This window comes from Acanthisitta chloris, unplaced genomic scaffold, assembly GCF_000695815.1.
Source record: "Acanthisitta chloris isolate BGI_N310 unplaced genomic scaffold, ASM69581v1 Scaffold42138, whole genome shotgun sequence".
Taxonomy (NCBI): domain Eukaryota; kingdom Metazoa; phylum Chordata; class Aves; order Passeriformes; family Acanthisittidae; genus Acanthisitta; species Acanthisitta chloris.
This window is the reverse complement of record NW_008689406.1, coordinates 1-15746: the sequence shown is the minus strand read 5'-3', so window position 1 is coordinate 15746 and position 15746 is coordinate 1. Positions and strand designations below refer to the sequence as shown.

Here is a 15746-nt window from a genome sequence, read left to right as displayed (position 1 = left end):
CCGCGTATCGGGGCTGTCCGGCCCCCGGGGCGGCTGCTCCTCCGCGCTGCTTGGGGCTTGCGTTTTTCTTCCTCTGCTCTTTACCTTTTCTCTGAGGGATTGGGGGCTGTTGCCTGCGCCCGGGGTGGGCTCGGGGGGCACTGCGCTCCCGGTGAGCATCCCTGCCAGGCGGGATGCGCGCAGGCCCTTTGTACTTCGCCGCCTCTTCCCCTGGGTTAGCTATTTAAGGAGACGCTGCATGTGCTCGCTCAGCCCTGCTGTGCCCTGCCTGCCATGTGGGAGCCTGTACCTCAGGCTGTCTCTTGGAAAAGGCTTTTCAAAACCGTCAGGGATTCATCTCCGTGTGTCCTTGCCCTAAACAAAAAGGTGAAATGAGCAAAGGCCACCGCTCACTTTTGATCTCCAAATAGAACCTTGTAGAGGTGCCAGGTGTAAAGCTAATCCACATGCACCTGAAGAGACCAGTTAAAAACCACTTCTTACCGGTACTGCTTAAGGGCATACTCCAGTTGCATGCTCCCAATATAAACACCTGTCTCAGTCCAAGCTGTCTAGTCACTCACTAACTTAAAAAGCTTTTTCTCAGGAAGAAATGACTGAAGTAAATCAATTACGACTTAACCCTTCAAATAAGGTTTCTGTCTATAGAAAATCAGAATTATACGAGTTACTGAAATGCTTTGAGAGAGTTGCTTTTGGCGATTCTTGGAGACTATTCAAAACAGAAATTGCCTTCTTGAAGTGCTACAGAATGTAGCCATCCAGAAGGGATGTTGCCTTTAGAAGTGTTTTGGTGGGGTCGGAGTTTGTGCTGCTTTGAAGCATTTGTGCATTGTGCCACTTATGTCTACCAGCTGGACTCTTCCTGTCATTGAGACAGATCCAAGGAACCTTAGATATCTGGAGTCCATTGTTGCAGTTGAGCTTGTGCCTCTTGCTAGCACTCCCTGAGTGGAGGTGGCCTGACTGTGAATAAGTCTCTTGGCTGAACTTAGCCATTTGAGGCTGTACTCCTCAGTTAAACACGCCCTGCTGTTCCTGGAGTTCAGTGGAAAGAGTCTGTTTGTTCATTGGAGCTTACATTTGCAGTGGAAACATGTAGATTGCATTCAAGGTTGTTGTAGGTTTGCTAACATTGTGACTTGAGTAGAAGCATGCACATAAAGCCCATGGGGCAAGCAGTGGGTGACCATGGATGTGCTCTGTAGTATCAGGGTAACAGCCTGACTTGTCTTGTTTTTCTGAACTTCTAGGGCTTTGGTGAAGTTGGTGGGCACTCCTTCAGAAGGCAATGGACCATGCCAGAGCAGCAATCTCTAACTTGGTAAGACATGGTCCCCCTGTACCATTTTTCTCTTGGTGGGCTGGTGCAGAAGAAAGGTTCAACAACATCCATGTCAGTATCAGAGAAGGTCATGAATCCAAAGCGATGTTAGGTGCCACTCTGTGGGTTGTGAGCCAAATGTCACTGTAGCTGACTGGGCATGGTAAATGTCTCAAGTGGTTCAGTGCTGTTGGGGTTACCGTTAACTGCTATCATGCCTGGGATCTCCCAGGAAGCTGGTAAGAAAGGCGAGGGAGGAGCCTTGAACACTGTGTACAGATGTGTAGTGTGAGAGTGAGCTGAGAACTGTGGGGGAGCTGCTGAGGATGTAACAAGGCTTGGGCACTTGTCACCAGCTGTTTCCCCAGTACAGTGGAGTGGGGCTGCAGGACTGTTGCTCCCAGAGCTATTCCTTTGGCCATTTAGCCAGCCTCCTGCTTCTCCCCAGCACAGCCATGGCTGCAGGCGATTTCCACGGCTCTAATGGAAGCTGAGTGGTTCTGCTCAGTGCCTGGCTATGCCTGGAACTGAGTTAATCGGAGTGGCTGCCTTGCTCATGGGCTGCTGTTCTGTGGGCAGCTGGGCTGTGTTTTGCACCTGTTTAGACAAGTGGGCTATAGGCTGGAAGCTGCTCTGCTTGGGCACTGCTGAACACCTGTCAGGTGGTGCCAGTTGCTGGTGGGTGCAGGATGTGTATCCCCAGTTTCATGTTAGCTGAGGCAGCACAATTCCCGAGGGTCATCTCTCTTCAGCGTAGCTGCTTTGTAATACTACCAGTAATAGAATTTAAGAGTAGCCTTGGGTAGTTTAATACAAAATTACTTAAATACTGGATGAGAGTATTTATGTCAAAGTAGATGTGGCTCAAAGGCACAACCATGGAGGGGTTGCCTTCCCTTTCCTCTGTCCTCAGCAAAGTGTGAGTTGTACATGTTCAAGTCAGATCTGTGCTTTCCTGATTAAGACAAGAGTTTCTGCTTGAATCAGCTTTTGCCTGGGGGTTGCGTTGGAAATACCAATGCTGTTGTGTCATATCTGTCACAGACTCCAAGTTAGACTGACCACTGCAGGGTAAATAGATGCAGAATAGGCTGTGAAGACCCTGAGTGGGTCTGAGTCTTAACTGCATTTAAAACAGCCAGCTTGACTTGGGGCTGCACTGCAGCAGCTGCAGGTGGACAAGATGTGTTTGTGTTGGATCATAGGGGCAGCTGGCTGCAAGGACTGTAGGCTGGTGACTGTAGACTGTCTTTCAACACAGTTTAGTGGCGAGCCGATGTCATACACGCGCTTCAGCATCGCCCGGCAAACGGATGGCGACAACAGCCACGTGGAGATGAAGCTGTCTGCTGATGATGAGGAAGGAGGGGAAGTTGGGAGAACAGAGCATCTGCATGCCAGCATGCCTCCTCCACGGAGAAGTGGCAAGAACCTCTGCTTCCTGGTCATTGCAGCTGTCCTCCTCCTTTTGATTGGTAAGGAAGGGTGGGAGGCAATTTCATGAAGTGGACTCTGGTATTGAATTTATCTGAGGCTGTTAACGTTTGAATCTGCATTGTTTTGGGTGATAATTAAAGAACCAGGAGGGCCTCTTGTTACTAAGTATGTCTAGCTCAGACTTGGGGTATTGGCTCAGAGAAGTGTGAAGTTTGACAGTGGAACTGTGACTTAGCTAGGGGGCAAACTGGTCCATGTGGAAGTCTTACTGGTTTTTCGTCTATATTAACTCTTAACACTTCTGTAAAGATGTGGGTCAACAGATCAGTAAAGCTTCTGGTGCTTGTCTCTTAAGGGTTTTAACACTGCCACTGACCTAAAGTAAGCATTCTCCTTCCCAAGTGGTGCTGAAGGGACTCTGCCAAGCACAAGATCAGATTTACAGTGCCCTTAAAACATGCCAGCTCAGGCAAAATGTCAGACTGCATATTTCTGTCTGTCCGTGGGTAAGCCAGCTTGTCAAAAATGGTGTGAGAGCAGAAATAGATGCATCTTAACCCTGAAGCTGTGTGGTGTGGGGCTGGGTTTTCTTTCTGCAGCACAAAGAAATACCTATTCTGTCTATAGGGTTTCTGATCGGCTACTTGAGTTATCGTGGACGAATGCAGAAAGTTAGCAGGTGTCTGGATGGAAGTGGCAAGTGTGAGATGACTCCAACCGCATCTTACTTAGCCGATAGTGGTGAAACTGAGGAAGAAGAGGTTCCTGGACCACGTGTCTTATATTGGCGTGATCTCCAAAAGATGTTGTCAGCTAACCTGTCAACTGCACATCTTGAGGCCAACCTGAGGTAACAGTTCCAGAAAGCTTTGCTCTTAGAGCTTTGAGAAAGGCACAGCCTGTGAGCAGAACTCAAGCTCCTTTGGAGAACAAGGGCCTTACAGATGATGTGGGGTGGTATGTGTTAAACATGGGCTTAAATGTCCCATCCAACTTGGGTTTGCAGGCTGCAATGCAACCTGGTGCTGTAGCCTAAGCTATACATACGTCTGTTACCTACAGGCAAAGAGAAGGAAAGAAATCTTTTGAAGCTGGCAAGACTGAAGATGAGACCACTGCCAACTACATTCATGATCAGTTTGTCAGTTTCCGCTTGGACGAGGTGTGGAATGATGAGCACTACATTAAGCTGCAGGACAAAGGCAGGTATGTTAATGAAGAGGTGCACATCTCTTCCTTACAGCATGGATATCTGAGGTCTTGAGCAAACACCTGATTTCTGCTTAAAACTGTGCAAAAACTGTGAGGCAGTTACTACTCTCCAAGGAAGGCCTCAGTCTAGGTGAGCAACAGCTACTTCTGTCTCTTAGGCTTTCTAATTCCAGAGGCTCTGATAACAGCACTCTCCGTTTTTCCTGGGACAGCTGTTTCCTCAAAGTATGCTTAGAAAATGGAGATAATCAAACTTGAGTGAAAACTCAGCTGAAGAGCAGATTAACTGTGTCTAAAACAGCTAGCATGGGCCACTCCATCTTGTCCCCCAGACAGGTGTTGCACACCTGGCAGTGGCTCCTCCGGTAGCTCAGGAGGGTATCAACAGGCATTGTGTTGTTGGACAGCTCATACCCTCATGTCTGATTTGCCCCTTGGTGTCAGAGGGAAATGAATTTGCTTAGCTTGTCTTAGGAGGTAACTGAGACACTTGGAAGTAGATTCTTTCTGCTACTTGTCTTAGACATCAGCCTTCATTAATGTCTCTGAACAACTCCAGAGATTACTGCATGAAAGTGCTGGGATGAGTCTGCCTGTTTGAGGCTCTGTTGCCTTGCAGAATTGTTAGGGCACAGACCAGATATGGGAGTTAGTCAAATCTGGAGTTTTTGTATGAAAGACCATAACACTGTCTCTTTACATTTACCAGTAGTAACAACAGAGTGTCTATTCAGGAAGATACTGAAGAAGAGGAACTGGAGAGTCCTGATGCATATGTGGCATACAGCAAGAGTGACACAGTTACTGTAAGTGACTCCAAGAGGATTCTGGAAATGTGTTTGCAGACTTAGTAGATGGAAATATCCAGGATATGTCCCTTCAAGATACGGAGTATATAAAGCCCTCCCCGGTTAAGGAGCTAAGGGTGGTGAGAGTGGGGTGAGGAGAGGGCCCATATAGTATTATTACTTCAGCAAAATGCAGAAGTAACTTTAAACTCTCCTGCTGGGATCCAGACAGGAACCTTGGTAGAAGTGCTGCTCTAACAGGCATGTTGCATGGGATCAGTTTACATTGCTGAGCTTCAGCTCCCTACTGCAATCTGTTTCAAGTGTCTTACTGGCGTAAGACTGCTGCATTTATAACCAGTGTTTCTGTTCCAGGGAAAACCAGTCTATGTGAACTATGGACTGAAAGCTGATTTTCAGAAGTTACTAGATATGGGTGTATCAGTGAATGGAACTATAATCATCTTCAGAGCTGGAAAAATAACGCTTGCTGAGAAGGTAAGCAGTCTGTGCCCCAAAGCCTGGCCAAACTTGGCAGCAGGAAGCTCTGCTTCCTCCTTGTTGCGGCACAGAGGTGTGTCTTGGTTCAGGTCTGTAGAACTTAGGTTTGCAGGCTTTTTCCTGCAGGTCTGGTCTTGCTTGTTTGCACTAAGCCTCCACGTGCAGGTCTGGACACCAAGGCTGAGCAGAGCTTGTTACCATTCATGGTGCCATTCTTCTTGGCCTCTGGCAATCTTTCTGGGACAGACAGGCATCTGGAGTGGTGGAGGAGGGAGGCAGCCTAGGGGCCAGAGTGTGCAGAGCTTGCTAGATGCAGCCATAGGGCTGCTAGAAGCCTGACAGTCTTGCCTCCAGAGCACTTTTGACTGCTGCGGTCAGATACTTTCAAAGCTTGGCTGCAGTGTCTCACCTGGGCCCTCGCTGACAGTTCACTTGGACCAAGTGGTGGTGCTGGTGCTGCATGCCCAGCGAGCAGCATTGTATCTTGCTGTGATGTTTCCTCCCTAGGGAGTAGAACTGAATAGCAAGCAGCCTAAAGGATCCAAGTGCTTGGGTACGTAAGCTTGTTCCAGATCTGACCCAGAGCTCAGATGGGTATTCCTGGGAAGGCTGGAGCATAGGACTCATTCAAGTTGGACTTGTCTACATGCATCAGACACAGGCAGAGCTGAAACGTGCTTCCCCAGAGTGTGGTCACTGGTGTTCCAATCCCCTTCTTGCTCTTCAAACTGGTGTCTAGCCTTGTAAGAGTGTTTGTACCAGTGGCATGTCAGAGGCAGCTGGGTGTACGTGGATTAAACAGGGACCAGGCTAGGCCACTCTGCATCCATTTGTCCTTGTGAAGATGAGCCTCCAGTGGCCACTTGTCTTGAGACTAACCTCATCTTGGGAAAACGGATGGAGCATCATCAAAATTAAATAGCATCTTTCTTCTAAGGTGCTCTGAGGAGCAGGCATGAGCTGAAGGAATCATAGGGTGAAGCACTAACTGTGGAGTGTCCTAACTGTTCAAAGAGGCGTTAGATGTACTCTGCCTGGAGCAGCACTGAGCTGCTAGGATTCAGCTGCCTTGTGTATCTGTCACTGTCAGGTAGCTGTTAAATCAGTTGTGGAGTTGGGCATCGAGGAGCACAACGCTTCACACCATTACTCCATGTACTTGCCTCAGCTCTCCTTGCTTGCAGTGCAAATGTGCAGTTAATGTTTCTTTTTGCTTCAGGTTGCAAATGCCAGAGAGGAAGGAGCAGTTGGTGCCCTGATGTACCTGGACCCCTCCACTTACAGGGAAACAGAAGCACATGCCCCCTTTGGACATGTGAGTATGCAGCTGGCTCCCCTGTTTGTTCTCATGAACCTTTCTTGCTGTGGATTGCAACCTGCAGCAGTCCTGCAGGCCTCTGGCTCAGCAGCGCTTCATGCCCCTATGTAGATTAAAAACTGTTGGACTCCTCTGAGACCTGATGACTCCTCTTGCTCTTCACAGGCCCACCTTGGAACTGGAGACCCTTACACCCCAGGCTTTCCTTCTTTCAATCACACCCAGTTCCCACCAGTGGAATCCTCTGGGCTACCTCGCATTCCTGTTCAGACTATCTCTAGCCGAGCAGCAGGCAAGCTGTTCAGGTAACTTTCTCCTGACTTGCAGGCTGAGCTGCTGTGGCCCTCTTGTAGGAGTGAGGATGGTGTTGAGGTGCTCTGAGCCAGGGGGCTCTCTGCTGCTCTCTGCTGTGTGTGGCAGGGAGCATGTACTGGAACTGGCTGGAGAAATATCACTTATGGCCATGTCTCATGTCTGTAAGACTGAACTTAATCTAGTGTTGCATTCCTCTTGACCTCTGCGTCCTACCCCTCCCTGCATAATTAGTGGTACAGGACTGCAAGCTATTTCCTAGGCAGGCCCTGAACAAGGTTGCACCTGCAGTTGCAGGTGAGCTTTTTGCACAGCATAGCTAAAAAAGGTTGAAGCTGGATAACGAGTTCAAAGGATCTCTCTTTTTCCCTCAGCAAAATGGATGGAGAAAGCTGCCACTCAGACTGGAACTCTGGGATTTTTGGATGTAAGGTGACACTGAGCAAGACAAGCAAGATGACAGTGAAACTGGAGGTGAACAATGTTATGGTGGACAGAAAGATTCTGAACATCTTTGGTGCTGTCAAGGGATTCGAGGAACCAGGTAAGGGCAGCTGCCTTGTGGCTCAGTCTTGAGGGGAACCCTTCCTCTTCTGTGATCATCAGAACGTTGGCAGCCATTTCCTCAGCAGAACCCAGACCTTTCCCTGAGGATCAAAGAGAAAGCTGAACTGTGCTGCCACGGAAAGGCTGAATGATAGGGTTCAGAATGCACTCTCTTCCTAGTGCAGAAACTGAAAGCTGCTCTTCCAATAAATGGTGTTTGCAAGCTGAAGCTTGCATCTCAGATCTTGATGTCTCCTTTACAGATCGGTATGTTGTGATCGGAGCCCAGAGAGACTCCTGGGGCCCAGGAGTGGCCAAGGCTGGTGTTGGCACTGCCATATTGTTGGAACTTGCCCGTGTGATCTCAGACATGGTGAAAAATGGTAAATATTTGTGAACAAAAGCATGAGGGTGGGAGGTGATGCAGGTTCAGCTCAGTGTGTGTTAATCTTGGAGAGCTCAGTCACAAAACAGTTCTTTAGAAGGTGCAGGGAATCTGACAAAACTTCTTGAGAAACTGTTGCTTGTCTAATACAGACATTGTCTGCAGTGAGCACTCGCATCCAAAGGACTGCCTGCCTGTACCTGGTATGGCTCAAATGTAGGAATGTCCTTGGATAACATGCAATGCAATCCTCAAAGTTGAGCTGTCTGTTGGACAGCTGGGCCTGAAGGTGGAAAAACCCTGAAGTGTCTGACCATCTGGAGCAGTGGGGACTGCATGGTGGCACTTAGTGTGAGCGTGCTTGTCTCCACTATTAATTCTGGGCTCAGGCAGCTAAATAAAACGGAGGAAGTGTAGACAGCATTGTTTTCCTGCACAGTTCTGCAGCATGGTGGGGGCAGGGTACAGTGTCCATACAGCCACTGGTGTGCACATGAGTCTGCAGCAGCCAGAATGCTTCAGTGCTGTCTCAGGAGCAGACAGTTCATCATCCCAGGCCTGCAGTGCTACTCTGCATCTCTGTGGGGGAAGGGCAGACATCTCAACCTCTGTCTCTTTGCAGGTGGCTACAAACCAAGGCGCAGCATCATCTTTGCGAGCTGGAGTGCAGGAGAATATGGAGCTGTGGGTGCTACCGAGTGGCTGGAGGTACTGTTCATGTGACAACTCTGCGTGATGACTGTGCAGTTGTTCCTGTGGCTTAAACATCCTGGTGTTGTACTGCCACTGCTCATCTTATGAAATACTTGATTTGTTCTAGGGATACTCTGCCACGCTGCATGCCAAAGCCTTCACTTACATTAACTTGGATGCTGCAGTCCTAGGTAACCTACTACTCTTTCAGTTTCTTCAAATTGAGTGGGACCAGAATAGCTTGAACAGACATCCCTTAACCTCTAGGAATGGGGGCTGTGCCAGAGACTGATGGCAGGTGTTTGGCTGGAGACAGACATGATTCCATTTATTCTCCTACTGTCTTTGAAGCTGGCAGGCTGCTGCAGCCTATGCCATGAGGAGTCAGCTCTGCTAGGTCCCAGTAGACTGTTCTGTGTCTGTTGAAGATCCTTTGGCAACAAGCTGTAGATCAGGGCAGAGCAGCTGTAGCTGTAGTAGTTGTTTGTGACAGCATGTCAAACACTTTCATTTTTTTGCAGGCTCTAAGCACATGAAGATTTCTGCTAGCCCGTTGCTGTACACATTGCTGGAGAAAACTCTGAAGGGGGTGAGTTGAGGGGCCTTGGGCTTATCAGGGTGACTGTGAAACCGAAAGCAGACAGGGCTGTGCTGGGTCACTTTCCCCAGCTGACACTTTCTGAGGAGAAAGCCCCATTTTGGAGAAAAAGCTAAGATACTCTGTCTGAAATCAGCTGGGCTCTGGGAATTGCAGTTAACACATGTAGAATCTAAAATCAGCAATTGCCACAGTTCAGTGGGAGGTGAATGTCTGTCCCACATGAACCGTACCTGTGTGGAGAAAGGTCAGGGGAGCACACCTGGCTGTGGAATCTGCACAGCAATGCAAGCTCCAGGATGGACCTGGAAGCCTAAGCAAGGGTTAAAGCAAGTGCACTGACTGTCATCTTTTTGCAGGTGAAGGACCCAACAAAGAATTTGGGAACCCTATACGACAGAGTTGGTGCTGACTGGGTAAATACAGTGTAAGTATTGTCATTCATCTCTTTGGGAAAGCAGATCTCCATAAAGGAGCAAACTACATGGCTCATGCTCTTTGTGATGGAGTGTCATACTGCTGTCTGGGGTGGGCTCTACCTTCTGCCATGGGGTTAGGCAAGTGTGAACACTACAGCACTAGGTGTGCTGCTCCAAACTGCCTGTGAGCAGCCCAGACACCTTTTTGTAGAGACAGAACAGCCTTGTACCAAGTCCAGTGGCCAGAAACAGACAAGCAGCCCTTGGGATTTGGCTGGGACTCCTTCAGTCTTGTCTAGACAGGGTAGTCCAGTTGGTTCAGAGCTTCAACTGTAGGGCTTGTGGTTTTTCTCCCGGGATGCCCAAACTAGTTGGTAACTACTCAATGCTTATCTTCTGCAGCGTTCCCCTTGGTTTGGACAATGCAGCATTCCCTTTCCTGACCTACTCAGGGATCCCAGTGGTTTCCTTTGGTTTCTACAATGTAAGTATTCTGTGCCTGCCTCTTGTATTCATTCCATGCAGAGTGCTCTAATGATACCTGCTTTTCAGGATAGCAGAGCACGAAGTGCTGTACCAAGCTCATTGTCCATGCAAGTGCGTCTCAGGAGGAAGAAGTGCAGCCTCTGGGCCTGGTGGCTGTGGCAGTACTTTCTATGAAGGTTGCTCCTGGAGCAAGGCTGGCCTATAATCTCTTCTTCCAGAGTCCTGAATGCTTGTGGTTTTTCAGAAGAAGGGGGCACTTGGCAATGATTCAGAAGCTAGGAGCACTAAAAGTATGTCAGGCTACTGCTGCTTCCACCTTCTGATCAGCAAGCAGAGGGCATTGGGGGAGAAATACTGTTGGCCAGAGCAAGTACCAACTCAGACTGTTCAGGTCTGCTTCTGCAGTTTGGGGCTGACATCAGCCCAGGAGCCTGCCCTGTTCCTGCAGGCATGTAGCTGGGAGCCTTTCTGATAGCAGCTCCCTCTTTTATGAATGCTTGGGTTTTGTCAGTGTCAGTTTTGTTTCACAAAAATAGTGAATTATCCTGACCAAGAAGGATTGGAGGGTGCTGCCAGCGCATACCAGACTAGGTGGTGGGATTTGCTCACCTGCACTTCTGCAGTGAACTCTGAGGGGGTAAAGGACTGTATGTCTTCTGGTCTGAAAACTACCAGAACATCCTGCTGATTGCTGGAAACTGTGAGAGATGAGATGCAGGAGCCCCATTCCCTTCACTGTGCTTTCAAGTTTTGCCACTTAAGTCTCACTACTTTGCAGCACTGAAGATGGGATGTGGTAGAAGTAGCAAGCAGCCTGTGGTGGGGGATGAAAATCCCTAGCTGGAGAAGCACTTTTGCCTAATTTCAACTCCTCCTTTCTTGCAGAAAGATGAGGAATATCCCTTCTTGAGCACTACTGAGGACACATTGATGAACCTGAAGAAGACAGACAAGTTGTATGATCTTATGCGTGCTGCTGCAGATGTTGCTGGACAAATAGCTCTCAGACTGACCCACGATCATGAGCTCTTCCTGGACTTGGAGAGATACACTGATGAATTGCTGTCGTTCCAGGAGAAGTTTTTCACCTACAGGCAGGATGCAAAGGTAAGAAGGACTCCGAGTTCACCGAATCCCTGTAGACTGTGCCAGCGGACACAGCAGGGTGGACATCTTCCCCTTTTGGGCATAGGAGTGTAGCAAAGTGTGACCAGAATCGATGTTCTTTGTGGAGCAGTGCAGGCAGAGCAGCTGAGTCAGACAGATTTAGCTAATCTGGCTGTGGTGAGCTCTTGAGGAAGTACATGTGTATGGTTTCTCCTCTAGTTGTCATTCACAGCACAGTGCAGCTTTGCATTGTATTTGCACCTTTCAGCAAAGCCTACAAGAAACTGTGGGTGGGGAGTGACCTCAGAAGGGCCTGCCAGGAACTCGCTCTGCTACTTGGTTAAACTGCAAAAAAAAACCCAAAACCCAACACTTCTTTTGGTAAGAGAGCAGCAAAAGAAGAAAATCAGGTTTGCTAACAGCTCCTCCCTCACAGGAGCTGGGGCTGACCCTGGACTGGCTGTTTTTTGCCCGTGGTGATTTCCAGCGAGCTGTAAATGCACTGAGAAGAGACATTGCAAACACTGACAGGGAAAACAGGCTCATCCTCAGAGCCCTGAATGACAGGATCATGAAGGTGGGTATCTACAACAGGTTTTTCTTTCTTCTTGAAGGAGTGCTGGCTGGGATGGGCCGTTGCCCAAGGGGCCACAGGCATTGTGCAGAGTGGTGTCTCTTCCACTTGCTAAGTGTCAGCATGACTGAGTTTTGCACTTGAGAGAGGGTCTGACTCTTGCAGAGCTACTGTGGGAAAGGGCTGAGTGGGGATCAGAGATTGGGAACTTATATTGGGGCAGATTAGGAAAGAGAAACTTGGGAGGTGAGAGTATAACCCTAAATTTGCACCTCTACTCAGGTGGAGTATGACTTCCTCTCCCCGTACCTCTCACCAAAAGATGCTCCCTTTCGTCACATCTTCTTTGGCAAAGGCTCTCACACCCTGCAGAGTCTGCTGGAGAACCTGCAGCAGCTGAAAGACAGCAAGGGCAGCGTGGATGTGAACATGCTGAAAGAGCAGATGGCCCTGGCAACCTGGACCATTAAAGGGGCTGCCAATGCTTTAGCAGGTGATATCTGGAATATAGACAACGAATTCTAGACACAGCAAACACCTGGTTAAGGTACAGGATTAGGGAAACCCTCTCCCTAACATGACATTATTTTTCTGTAGATTTTCTGGCAACAACACTTTTTTTGACCAAAGTCAAGCAAAAAAATTTAAATCTCACCTTGACGAATTCACAGAAGGCAGTTTTATAGCAGGTACTAAGATTATCATGAAATCTCCTCTGACCAGGCTCCCACCTGACTTCAGTCCAAACCAGTCACATACAGCTGTTTATAGGGCTTGCTCTCCAGTGCACTTGAGACCTGAGAGCTCACGTGTCTACTGAACTGGTACCTTGAGTGGGGAGGTACCTCATGTATTTCGGGTTTTAACTGTTGGCCCCCTAAACCTAGTGACTAAACAGGGAATGGATTCCTCTGAACGCTTGTAACGAAGATCCCTTCTCTGGTAGGGAGCTGCAGAGATCCGCAGTTCAGAAATTAAACAACGTAGTAATAGCCTGCAAGTGCTGGATTATCAGCAAGCTCTGAAGTGCCTGACCTGCCTTTACTCAACAGCAGGGTCCCAGTGACATCTTGGAGGCTTGCTTCTGCCAGGCATCAGTACCCAGGGAAAACAACCCAAAGATTATCCCATGTCCCCGTTATATCCTTAGGTGGCACCTCAGCGAGTCCTGTGGCGTTGAGAATTGGCTCTGGACTGGCACTTCAGACCTTACTGCTCAGGGGCCTTTTGTGAAATCGAGTCTCTTGCTGGCCAGACCCTGTTTGAGTGATGGTCATTTTGCAGGATGGCTCTCGTTTGGCACTGAGATATTTATTTGTTTATTTATTTATCAGTGACAGTGTTCACTATAAATGGTGTGTTTTTTTATAGAAGATAATTATCGGAAGCAGTGCCTTCCATAATTATGACAGTTATACTGTCGTTTTTGAATAAAGCAGCATCTGCTATTACAATCAAACATGATACTGGAACTTTGCATTTAAAATAGTCAAAACAGGCCCCTCAAAAAGTTTTTAAAAACTAGCAGGTAAGCTTTCTGTGGCAAAAACACCTCTCTGGAAGAAACTCGAAGGTGTAAACCTGGTAGTGAGTCTCCAGGTTGTGCTCCAAAGTAATCCTTGAAATGCTGAAAACCTGGATGAAACCTCAAATACTAAAAATTTGGCTTCCTTGCCATATGTGTCTGTGCCCCTCTGTGGGCTTCAGGCTCCTTCCTGCTGCCCTGCTGGGGATGCTGTGTACTCTCATGGAGAGCACAGCATCCTTCCTGGCTCCAGCCCCACCAGAGGGGATTACTGTGTAGCCCTAGTTCCACCTGCAGCAACACACACAAACTCCCTGTACCTCAGATTAGGCATTGGCTCAATTTTAAATGGCAACTTCTTGCAAACTTCCAGTACCTTATGTATCATGAAACCTAACTGACATTATCGGGGGCAGTGTCTTCCATAATGTGTAAAGAACAAGGTAGTTTTTGCCTACCACAGTGTTATATCGGAGGCAGTGACCTCCATATGTTGCACTATGGGTGTACGTAATTATCGGGGACAGTGTTTCCCATAATTTTTCTATGCTTATCATGCAATGTCATCTGCGAAGCTTGATGGTTAGTATCTAACATGGATTAATTTCCTGCAGTCCTATTTTTTCACTCTCCTGTGGTGATGCAGATACCAGTTTCAGTCTGTTATGTACTTCCTTAGACTCTCCCTTCTCCATAGGCTTTTTCAAATACCTGTGCTGTCTTGAATTGGCTTCCTATTTCCAGTCACGGGAGTGGTGCTTGAATGTTTAGTGAAAACTAGGTTAGTTAGACTGTGTGCTCTGTGATGTAGTGAACTTCCTTCAAATCAGTTGCAAAGACCTAAGGAATTAAAGATGAATGTAGGGCTTGGGGCTGACAGCTGTCTGGAGGACTCTGGTCACTGCTCTGGATGGGTGCACATAACACTTTGAGAGGTTGGCCTGCTGTGGCACTGGGAGGGTGCTGGTGTGCATGCCTGGGAAGCTGCTCGCTCTTCAGTTCTCACTGGAAATTCCAGTCTTGCCCCTCTTGGGTGCTGGGTGGAGGGGAGAAATCGGTGGCACCTTTCTCATGGTGCCACTCTGCTCCCTGACCCGAAGCTGAGCCCTGCTGACGTGTGACACCTGCTAAGCTGTGCTGCCTGTTCCCAAACAGCCCTGGCTGGCTGTTGCCGGCCCTGTACTCTGTAGTTTGACCTGGCATTTAAAACCTAACCCAAGCAAGTGACCTGAGCCCCAACAGTAGTCCTTGAGGGCAAGGACGTTGTTCAGCTGGAGCAAAGACCTGGGCCTCCAGAAGGAATGGGCAAGGAAAGACCCCCAGCCTAGTTGCTGAGCTCTGTACTTACCAGCTTGGAGGGCTGGATTTTCATTGGGCTCTCTGGAAGCCTGATGCCCAGGCTTGTGCAGCTCCTTGCTCTTCCTTAACTACCTGCTACAGCCCTGTGTGTGTGTTACTGTTTCCTAGTGACATTTCTCTGGATGGCATCTCAGAGCTGCTGTCTGGGAGTTCTCACTGTAGTGTTTGCATGCATCTTGATGTCAAACGTAATCTTGCGCTTTATAGCCGGCAGAGAGAGACAAAAGACAAAGCCTGTCTCCTGGCTAGGCAGCACAAGTGTGACTACTGGGATGTTGTGATGCCTTGCTCAGTGCTGGCATCTGACTGCTGTGGGGTGCTGAACTGTTTCTGGATTACCTGCTGTCTGCTTGAATAAAGTTTTGAAGCTTGAACACTCAACTTCTCTTGTGAGTTCTTGCAAAGCCACAATGCTGTTGTGGCTATGGGTGAGCTTGGGCAGCTGGAGTGAGGCTGCTCTCCTGCCCCATCGGGGCTGGCACCTGGCAGTTCCAGTACCACCTTGTTGATGTGCAGTAGCAAATCTGAACTTCTGCTCAGCTGAGTCCTGCCTCATTGCAGACAGCTGGGATGAGGACTCTGGTGATGAGGTGGAGGAGCAACATCTGCAGGTCAGGGGGCCACCCCTCTCCTTTCATGGCTGTGTCCAGCCTCTCCTGCCTCTCAGTCATGGTGTTGACTCTAAAGAGCCTGTGGTGGTGGGGTGGATGATGGGAGAAGAATGACATGTCAGATTTCCCACTGACTGTGGCTTTGCAGGTCTCTGCTGGTGATGAGGTGGCTGGGCAGGGCCGTGGGTGGCTGTGTCTGTGTACCAGAATGCCAGCACTGTCCTCTGCTTTGTCCCTGCCCCTCATCACCCTGGAGCTCCCCGGGCCAAGGTGCACATGGGTATGTGGATAATGCTTGGAGACCCGGAGAGCAGGAGCAGCCTCCCCGGCCCCGCAGGCCTGCTCGGCTGAGACTGCACGGGTTTGGGGCTCTGTAGTTAAATATGCTGTTCCCCTCTGCCGCCCTCCTTCATCCCTAGTGCTGGTCGCGCCTCCTGCTTTACAAACACCGCATCCCTGGAAGATGCACTATCTGGGGCGAGAGGCAGCTGCTCCAGGAGCCCAGCTCGCGCCTTATAGGCTGTCCCGGCATAGCTCTGGTCCCTCCTCTT

The 15746-nt window shown here is 48.9% G+C and overlaps 1 protein-coding gene across 1 annotated transcript; it reads left to right on the top strand.

Moving 5' to 3' along the window:
• The first annotated feature begins 1291 nt into the window (after positions 1–1291).
• TFRC (transferrin receptor) lies at positions 1292–12326 on the top strand. Its single transcript, XM_009081381.1, has 18 exons — positions 1292–1324; positions 2586–2799; positions 3389–3611; positions 3824–3967; positions 4683–4779; positions 5137–5259; positions 6482–6577; positions 6746–6885; positions 7267–7436; positions 7702–7821; positions 8446–8531; positions 8644–8707; positions 9038–9105; positions 9474–9541; positions 9936–10017; positions 10905–11126; positions 11563–11703; positions 11983–12326. Exons 1-18 carry the CDS (start codon positions 1292–1294, stop codon positions 12223–12225), a joined length of 2334 nt encoding a protein of 777 aa, XP_009079629.1. The 3' UTR covers positions 12226–12326.
• The last annotated feature ends 3420 nt before the right edge of the window (positions 12327–15746 follow it).

Excerpts from the sequence above, each read along its gene's own strand:
- TFRC (XM_009081381.1), top strand. The coding sequence starts at position 1,292 with ATGGACCATGCCAGAGCAGCAATCTCTAACTTG. Across the intron at positions 4,780-5,136 it reads GCAAGAGTGACACAGTTACT|GGAAAACCAGTCTATGTGAA; the intron begins GTAAGTGACTCC and ends TTTCTGTTCCAG. Across the intron at positions 11,704-11,982 it reads TGAATGACAGGATCATGAAG|GTGGAGTATGACTTCCTCTC; the intron begins GTGGGTATCTAC and ends ACCTCTACTCAG.